The sequence below is a fragment of the Cyprinus carpio genome, unplaced genomic scaffold (assembly GCF_018340385.1).
Source record: "Cyprinus carpio isolate SPL01 unplaced genomic scaffold, ASM1834038v1 S000006776, whole genome shotgun sequence".
Taxonomy (NCBI): Eukaryota; Metazoa; Chordata; class Actinopteri; order Cypriniformes; family Cyprinidae; genus Cyprinus; species Cyprinus carpio.
This window is the reverse complement of record NW_024879365.1, coordinates 472,933-483,002: the sequence shown is the minus strand read 5'-3', so window position 1 is coordinate 483,002 and position 10,070 is coordinate 472,933. Positions and strand designations below refer to the sequence as shown.

The window sequence follows — 10,070 nt, the reverse complement described above, 5'->3', positions numbered from 1 at the left end:
TTTAACTGCATGCAGATCACAAACCTCTGAAATCGGTTTTGATAAATGTGAACGTTATCCTTATTTTATCCAGAAAAAAAAAACGCAGCTCCCCCGTTTACTTCCATTTATGTTTAAGGCCGTCATGCCCTCACAAACATGGCGGACGCGTTGACGTATCGCAGCAACGGCTCAAAGCGGCCTTCTTATATACGTTTGCTTATGTATTTTGAACACTACCCACCCAAATTGGCTTCCAGAAGCCATTTTAAAGCCCTGGACCACACAATATTTACAGGTAAGCATAGTTCATAAATACACAAATAATGTATAATAATCTGAACTAGAGGTCAACCGATATATCGGTTGGCTGATAAATCGGGCTGATATTTGTCATTTTTTAATATATCGGCATCGGCCGATATCGGTGCTGATTTAAATTCAGGCACGTCGGCGGGCAGCCCCGTGTTATTGGTGCGGTGGAAAGTGCTGCAGCCGCATGTGAAGGACCCCAAGCCAAAACTTTTGGAAGATTCAACAACAGTCATAGGAGATAAAGGTAGTCAGATTCACTCTGTAAATGGGGTGGAGAAGATGGAAGCTACGTTACTCCGCCCCGCTCACAGACAGCACCGTGCTCGGAGAGACAGCTGTCCTGGAACAGTCCAGAACGGTGAATGACATTTGTTCAGAAGCATGGTTTGATGCAGACAATAACCAGGTTTCCATCCAACTCATTTGCATTTAGGGATGTCAATATTTGACCATTCCATGATCGATCGTCGTTTAAATTAATGATCAATTAATAACCTTAATGCTGCGAAATGCGTCTGCAGTGGTATTATTATTATGTGCAAAAGCCACTCGGAAAAAAGCTTTCTCACCCGAATTAAAGGGGTTTTAGTTTGAATAAAATGCTAGTAGCAGGACTGTAAAATGAATAGATGTGATTATGATCATTTGATAAAATGAAGAGAACGCACTGTACATTTGAGATCATTTTACTTTGTCGACTGTTTCCCGTCAAGGAGACCACTGAATGCGCCTCTTTAAATGGTTTCGTGGTGCTCGTTGTTGTATTTTAAAACGCAATTGCAATGTTTTCAAATGACACTATAGTATTAAAAATAAAATTATCCCAAACGTAACTGTGGCTCATGTGGCTGTGATGCGCAGTCAGTGAACCGCTTTTTCACATTAAACATTTTATGCGAGTATTATGACCAGTACTTTATTTGATCCTGTTCTGCAAAATGTTCGATTTTGAATTTTTGCGTTGTCGGTAGGCCTATTTGTTTCAACATGTATTTGAATATAATTACTCACATCTCATTCCTCACATCTCCAAATGCTCTGCGTGCATACGAGGACAAGCGAACGTGGGTTTGACTAGATGTATTTGGAGGTTATTGCTCACATCTCCTTCTGCGCATTTCCAAATGTTTCCATATTCACAATGTATCTGAATATTAAACCCATAATTTATTTTTTTTAATGTAAACTAGACAGAAAAGATCATCCTCTTCACATGAGCAAAAACGTCCCTTGGCCTAACAGCAGAGTGGAACGGTATACTACGTCTATTTAAACTGACCAGTGTAACCTTTGATATGTTTGGTTGACTGTACTTTATTTTAATAATGAAACAGACTGAGATCAAAGTTTGAAATTAGAATGCACTTTAGATGTTCTGTGTCCATTTATACCAAACACAAATGTTGCTGGTTGCTTAGTGGTGTTTGCAGCAACTACTATTATTTATTTTATATATATATATTATATATATATACTATATATATATATATATATATATATATATATATATATATATATATATATATTTCAGTTTAATTGTAATGATTTTTATTTCTAAAATTGTATGCTATTTTCTTTAAATGTATATTTAAGTTTACATTTATGTTCCCAACAAACTTTGAAAAATTCTGCTTGACTGTAAAAAATTTTCCTGTAGAAATTACAGTAAACTTACTGGCAGCAGTTTGCCAGTAACTACTGTAAATTAAACTTACAGTAAAAATACTGTATTCATATTTACAGTACCATTTAACTTGCTGTAAATTTAAGTTTACAATATATTTTATTACTGTAAAACACACATGTTGTTCTTTTCTCCATTGATATATTTTAATACAATAAAAATATTACTTTACACTGAAATTGTACTGTGTAATTTGGTTGTCCACTTTTACTATTTATTGTAAAACTGTACCAAATTATTGTATTTCAAACAGGTCTCAGTAGTAAAAAACTATAAAAAAGAATCAAAGCTGACTGTTTAAACTTCTTATTGATTTAATTGTTCAATTGTAATACTTGAAAAACATTTTAATATTCTTGCAGATTGTACTTTCAGTTTTCCAAAAAACTTGAAATACATTTTCATTGTATACATAAAAGTTTCATATTAAGAGCATTTAAAAATAACAGACATGAACAGATTCAGTCATAAGAACAATCTTAAAAACGTACAAATTCAGAAAACTCCTGTGTAGAATGTATTTGCTCTTAGTAGCTTAATAGTTTTGCCAGCTGAAAACCAGAAACTCCTTAATGAAGGAGGATACATGAGTATAGCCAGAGTTCTTACTTTGCACCATCTTCCCACTCCTTTTGCTGACCTGGAACTTTGAGGAACACTTGCTGTTGTCAGGGTTAATCCTCACAATGAACCTTTACTTAACAGAAAAAAAATTGTTAGAATCATTTGATGTGTAAAAATGTCTAACAACAACAACCAAATACAGAAATGCGCTGCAAAATGGCACAGAACACAAACGGAAATATGTCCAGGGGGACCCCAATAAGTGACGAAACCCGGATGACATTCACAATGCACCTTTAGCTATCTTTTATTATTAATAGTAAAAATTCAGTCAGATTTTCCTGTGGCGTCTGTCGTTGCTTTGCAACCATGCACTGCGCTCTCCACAATGACAAAAAAAGAACCCTGATAGAGGGACTTGCTGCTGCATGGGAGTGTACTACAGATTTACAGTGAGCACATTAATGGAAGTGTGAAGAGTAGAGATGGGAATTTTGAGTAATTTAGAAAGTTAAGTACTCTAAAACCAAGTACTTTAGTATTAAAAGTGACGAAAAGAAAATGTGATGTGCATGAAATTTAGACTTTAGACTAGCTGTGCTTACTTTTCTTCCATTTGCATGGTGAGTTAAAATAAAAGTTTGATGTTTAACAATTACACAACAGTCCACATAAACCCAAACAAACACTTTGAGAAGTATTTTTACTAGTCGGGTAGGTGGTTAAAAAATGAGTACTCAAATATTTGTTCCCATTCCTAGTCAAAAATATATCAACAACAAATAAGTGCTTACCTCTGGATAAATTCTAATGTAGTGGCTGCCTCCGCAGGATATTCCATGTTAAATACATAGTATGATGCAAAAAGGACAGCCAGAGCAGAAGTGAATTCGGAACGGTCACTCAGTTGGAGGACAACTCTGCCCTCGATGGAAAGCATCCACTTTTTGGCCCCCAGAATGGACTCTCCTAAAAAAATTAAGTTGACATTGCACAGTATTCAATCTGATAAGGTTTACTGTTTGGTAAAAATAACTTTGCTACACAGATCACTTTCATAACATCCTCTAATGCACAGCCAGGTAGTGTGCCTGCACATGTATGCACAGTGTAGAATTTTTGCACTTCATTTAGTAAAAATCTGGGTGTCTGTATAGTCCTGATCATATAACAGAATACTGGAGACATGGATTACACATGACGAGTTGTGAGCTTTTAAAATGAAGTTTTGAAAGCATTTTGCTTTTATAAATGCATTGACCTCTTTTTTTCTATTGGATCAGTGACAACTAGAGATTTTTGGAATCTAAGTGCAAGATGACGTAAAACTTTGTTCACACACAGTGAATCGACACAAATATACTTAACACTTAATATACTTATACACTTAAAATTGTGATCTATTGCATATGTCTAGTGCTGGGATTTTTACCGAGCATGATGAGCCTTGAAGTTTCACCCAAGAAATCACAAGTACAATATTCATAAGAGAAAGTGTGTGGCAATACTGTACAAAAATTACTTGCATCAGCCAAGAGGAAAACAGCTTCTTCCTTTTCTTTGAAGTAAGCAATCATGACTACTATTGCAGAAAGTCCAGGATCCATGTCTTCCACCTGTCTCTCAATGCCATGAAGGACTGCCTTCACTTCCTTGTTCCATTTCAAAAGTTGACTACTGAAATATTGTAGCACTCTTTTCCCCTTGCCAGCAAGTGATTCTCGTAGTCTTGATTCCAGCTCAATTCCTGTCAATGTGCAGAAGTGCTGTAGTAAAAACTTCTGCATGAAGAGGAATGGCCACTCGTTTTGTAAATCTGACATGGTTGGTGAAGGTGTTGTATTAATGTCACGACGCTGTTGCTCATACAGTAATGTCATGAGATCAATGACTCGCTTCTGGTCTGCACCTCTTTGTCCCTCCTTGGAATAAATAGTCATTAGCTCTATTTTCTTCTCATAGAGAGACTCTCTATTTTGTCCTTCAGGCAGCTGTGATGGCTGCCAATTTACACAGCCGTAGCTATCAGTTTTGGCACACTTTCTTGATGGTCCAGGCAGGTCTTCGTCCACGGCAGGGACCATTCGTTTTGGTTTTCGAAGTCTTGTTAGGGTATTGTCTCTGTTTAAAAAATCGATCCTTATCCTCAGTTGTTTGCTTAAAGTGTAATATCCATTGCCAAGCTGTTCTCCCTCTTCTGTTCGGTCTTCAAAAGACTCAGGATATTTATCCACAATGCTCTTAGCCAGTTCAGCACACTGCCTGAATGGGGGGTTCAAGCAAACCTGTCTTATTGCTTCTGCAATGACTCTCACCATATGCCGTCTATCTGCAGCTTTTGGTCGTTTCCTCTGTGCAAGACACCTTCTCAAGCTTTCATGTGTTTTCTCCCACGGCACAGAAAATGTTGAAACCCAAGTGCTATTCTGCACAGAAACATGGCTTGAAGGTTCCAATGCAAGCTCTGAATTGGGTGAGGTTTCAGGATAAGGTACAGGTGTAAGAGTCAAAAAATAGTCAGGTTCAGCAGAAGTTTCCATGGTACAGTCACGTTGCTGAGTGTTGTGCTGTGTATCTAAAATAGAAAAAGCATGGAGTAGCTACCACAATAATTCAAGGCTTTTTTGATCTTGTCAAAAACTTTTTACATAGCTGTATCTAATAAATGTGTATAGTCAATATTTTATGAGTGCTGGTTTTGGAATTCATTTGCATTGTGTTTTTTAAAATGGATTTCATTATTTAACCGAAATTATTAAAGTGATAGTTCACCCAAAAATAAAACATTCTTGCCATAAATGACTCACCCACAGGTTATTTCAAACCCATAAGACTTTTTTTTTTATCTTTGAAACATGAATGAAGAAGTTTTTTAATGAAATCTGTGAGATATGTCCTTCCATTGAAAGTCTGTTTACCCAAAACTTTCATAAAGAGATGGTAAAATAAATTAGTGGTTTAATTCAAGTCTTCTGAAGAGACAAATCAATTTATGTGTTTAATTTAGGCTTTTATTCACAGAAAAACATTGGTCACTAAACATGGAGCACTCCAATTTGGTAAATAGAAGCTCAAGCATGCCTGGTTAATGCAAAAGAACCAACGAGGTATGTTCTCATGCATCAAGCAAGTACAGTTGAGCTTATGTTTACAAATTTTGAGTGCTCTATGTTCATTAATCAATGTTTATAGGTGAATAAAATTCTTAATTAAATCCTTTAATTATAAAGCCAGTGTGTCTCCTTAGGAGACTTAAATTAAACTACCCCATTTATCTGGATTTATTTTAAGTTTTGAAGTATGAAGCTTTATGAGTTTTGGGTAAGCAGACTTTCAATAAAGGAACAGAAAATTTTAAATATCTTCATTTGTGTTCTAAATATGAACAAACTACTTATGGGTTTGGAACGACATGAGTGAGTAATTGCTGACAATTTAAATTTTTTGGTGAAATATAATTTTAATACCACATAGTTGACCTCTTCTTTTGAAGGCATGAAGTAGTTTCCTGCAGTCCACTGGTGTCAGGAGGTGTTTCAAATCATCTTCTTTTATGAATTCCATGTCATCAGCTGTCCTAACCCCAATGCTTGATAAATGTTGTAGAATCTTTTCCAGTGACTCATTTTCCAAGTAGGAGAGGACACTTTTAATGCTGGCTTCCATTATACTTCACCTGAAAAAACAGAATGATGAAGCACAAAAACATCAAGGTGATCATCAAAGTTGTAAACTGGAAGTGGGTAATAATCAGCAAGGGTGTCCACACTAATGCAAACATAATGTCTCTGTGTGTCATGCTGCAAGATGTGAACACCAAGATCCAAGGCTGGCACTGATTGAGACTTTTCACAAACAAAATAAACCTTCTCCTCACTGACCAGAAGAACAACAATCCTACCAAGCTCATGACCCCTGTCATTAACATTGAGAAGTACAGCCATTCCTTTCCTGTAGGTAGTTCCCTTGTATGTGGCAGAAACTGTTTCTACTGTGTTTTGTTTCTTAATACCACTTAGTCTAACAGCTTCTTGAATGGCACCATTGTACATTTGATCATCAAATTCATTGGCTTGGCCTACTTGAAGAATGCCTGGAAAAAAGCTCCCTGAATGTAAATAGGCCTGTAGTAATTGGTGCCTTTCTGCCAAAGTGCTACATAGGTTTTTGAAATTATGGAGCTTCCGTGCACACTGCTTAAAATATGTGTGCTTGCTTTCGAAGCGGAGTGTCCAGAGGCGAATTAGAGGGCCAAATTTAATTATAAGGTCTGGATAGTGAAGGAGGAAGTGGTGTTTTGGCTTTAATGGTCTGTCTGAAAAAATAGCTGCTCTAGACTCCAAATATTCCTCAACAAGTAGCTTCAGATAGGCTACTTGATTGGTATGGATTTTGGGAGCACAGACAAGTTCTACTATCTCCCTCAGCTTGAGGCACAACTGCCAAACTTGATCTTCAAGAGGATTCTTGATGGTGTGACACGTGTCCCGAGCTCTCATCAGCGTCGCCCTGGAAACCGAGCAGTCACACCTGCTCCTGCTCGTCACGGGCTGAGCGGCCACACCTGCGGATCATCAAGAACTGCCTACTTAAGCATAGCAAATGAACACAGAGGTGAGCGATGTCTCCAGCAGAGCCAGCTAACCCTAACCGTCTGTCTTGCTTACAGAGAGCAGTGTGTGACCGCCAGCCCCACCGCACACACGGGAGAGCACAACGGACCCACACCTGCCACAGCACACAAGAGCACAGAGGAAGCTGAGCACCCCACAACCGGACCACCTCATCTCACCGCCTTCTACCACCATAGTTATTAATAAATCCACCCTTCGGGGAACTCACCTGCACCTACTCGTCGTGTCCTTCTTCACCCCGCCACACTGGTGGAGAATTCGGGCAAGACAGTGAAGAAGACACCGACGACCCCTACCCACGCGGTGTTTCCCCAGCCGGATTGTTTTTTTTTTGGTTTTTCCTTTCCCACACGCCCTGTTGGCTCACGTGTCTTCTCTGGTTTCCTCAGGTGGCGCTCCTCCCCGGCGATGGAAGAACTCTTGAAGCACCTCACCGAGGTGAGCATCCGCCAGCAACAAATTATGGAGCAGATGGCCTCTCGGCAAGGGGAAAGTGTGAACGGTAGCTCGCCGCGCTCCGCATGGCTACTGGCGCACGCACTCCGCTGCCTGACCCCGTGTCCAGGCCACCCAGCTGTTGCTGAGGATGACATCCCACGATGACGTTACCACGTACCTTCAGATGTTTGAGACCGTGGCCACTCGGGAGGCGTGGCCCAAGGCGGAGTGGGCCCGGATCATCGCCCCGCTGCTGACGGGAGAGGCCCAGCGGGCTTATTTCACGCTTCCCCCAGAGCTCAACGAGTCTTACGAGGAGTTGAAAAAGGAAATCCTGGGCTGGATGGGACTCTCACACGATCAGCGCCACTCAGCTCTACTGGCAATGGGGTTTCGACCCACGACAGCCGGCCCGAGCTCAGGCGGCCAATCTCTCCCATCTCGCGCAGCACTGGTTACTGGCCGGGGGTCCCAACGCACACCAGGTAGCGGAGCGTGTCGTCGTGGATCGCCTCCTGCGGGCCCTTCCTCGCCTGCTACGTCAGGCAGCCGGCATGCGGAACCCAGCGAACGTGGACGAGCTGGTGAAGGCCATCGAGCTGGCGGAGGCCACCCAACACCGGGAGGTTGGGGAGAGAGAGCCGCCGCCGTTTACCCGAAGGGTGGTCCAGGAGCGGCGCACGCCGCAGGGCACCCAGCGACCGGTGAGCAGGCCGGCGGTTCCGGCCCTCGAGATGAGCCCATGCCCACTGAGGCACCCCGTTCTCCGCCACGACCTTGGCTGGCAGGCTGCGCCGTGCACACGGAGAACGCGCCGCGGGCGGAGGTTCACCTAAACGGCCGCCCCTTCCTCACTCTTCTAGACTCCGTCAGCGCAGTCAGCCTCGTGAAGACGGCGGTGTTGCCCCCGCGGCCTGAAGCCAAGACGAAGCTCTCCATCACCTGTGTGCACGGCGACACCAGGGACGTGCCGGCACGACGGGTTACCATCGCTGCGCCGCCCGGCACCTGGCCCATAGACGTCGGACTGGTCAAGGATCTGCCGGTCCTCCTCAGGCGAGACTGGCCAGGGTTCGACCAGTTGCTCGCCTCCGTCACTCAGCCTGCCGGCCCGGCCGGGAACCGCCCATCCCAGAAGCCCAGCAAGAGGACCCGATGGCGTCCCGTGCTGCTGGCCTCGGAGAGCCCCAGAGATGGTGAGTCACCCCCTCCAACTCCTAACCTTTATTATGACCTGTACCAACAGGTGACTGGGCTGGAGGGTTCTCCAAAGAGCAGCATGCGGACGACCGGTTAAAAACACTGCTGGGGTCAAGTGAGAGTGGTGGACGGAAAAAGAAATCCAACCGGCACCTCACCCCACCCCTCACTTTTATAGTGAAAAAATGGCCTGCTGTACTGTGTCGCACAGCGGAGGGGGGAGGAAAAGACGCTGCTGGTTATCCCGCGCAGCAAGACCCGAACGGTGATGGAAATAGCCCACGCACATCCCATGGCAGGACACCTAGGAGTACAGAACACCCCGTCCACAGCGCCTCCGTGACCGGTTTCCACTGGCCGGGCCTAGAGGCCGAAGTCCGGCGGTTCTGCCAAGCCTGCCCAACCTGCCAGCGGACCTCACCACGGACCCCTCCCCCCAGCCCGCTGATACCGCTGCCCATCATTGAGGTGCCCTTCAAGCGGATCGGGATGGACTTAGTGGGGCCGCTGCCGAAGTCCGCCCGGGGGCACAAACACATCCTGGTCATCGTGGATTATGCACACCGCTACCCTGAGGCCATTCCCCTCCGCAAGGCCACTACCAAAGCCATCGCCCAGGAGTCCTCCTCGCTGTGTAGTCGGGTCGGCATCCCATCCCAGATACTGACTGACCAGGGCCACCCCCGTTCATGTCCCGGATGATGGCGGGACCTCTGCAAACTCCTGAAGGTCCAGCAGCTCCGCACTACGGTGTACCACCCCCAGGGACCGACGGGCTCGTCGAGCGGTTTTAACCAGACCCTGAAACAGATGCTGCGCCGGGTGACGGGCCGAAGATAAAAAGGGGACTGGGACAAGATGCTGCCATACGTACCTCTTCAGGGTTCGGGAAGTCCCTTTAGGCCTCCACCGGCTTCACACCGTTTGAGTTGCTCTTCGGCCGCCAGCCCCGTGGTCGCTGCTCAACGTTGCCCGAGAGGCCTGGGAACACAAACAACCGGCCGTACACCGTACCACCGTGGAACACGTGCGGGAGATGCGGGAGCGGATAGACCGAGTGATGCCCATCGTCCGGGAGCACCTCGTCAAGGCTCCACAGGCCCAGCAGCGACACTATAATCGGGCGGCCCAACCACGGGAGTTTCAGCGAGGAGACCATGTCCTGGTTCTGGTCCCGTATGGCCGCCTGCAAATTCTTGGCCACCTGGCAGGGGCCGTACACCGTCACTGAAAAGGTCGGCCCCGCTTACATACCG

At 44.3% G+C, this 10,070-nt stretch overlaps 1 protein-coding gene across 1 annotated transcript; it reads right to left on the bottom strand.

Moving 5' to 3' along the window:
- Window positions 1-2,844: 2,844 nt before the first annotated feature.
- On the bottom strand, window positions 2,845-7,237 carry LOC109096714. Its single transcript, XM_042756047.1, has 2 exons — window positions 6,022-7,237; window positions 2,845-5,117 (listed from the first exon to the last, which is right to left on the bottom strand). The coding sequence occupies exons 1-2, from the start codon at window positions 6,206-6,208 to the stop codon at window positions 3,943-3,945; spliced, it is 1,362 nt and encodes a 453-aa protein (XP_042611981.1). The 5' UTR covers window positions 6,209-7,237; the 3' UTR covers window positions 2,845-3,942.
- Between the last annotated feature and the right edge of the window lie 2,833 nt (window positions 7,238-10,070).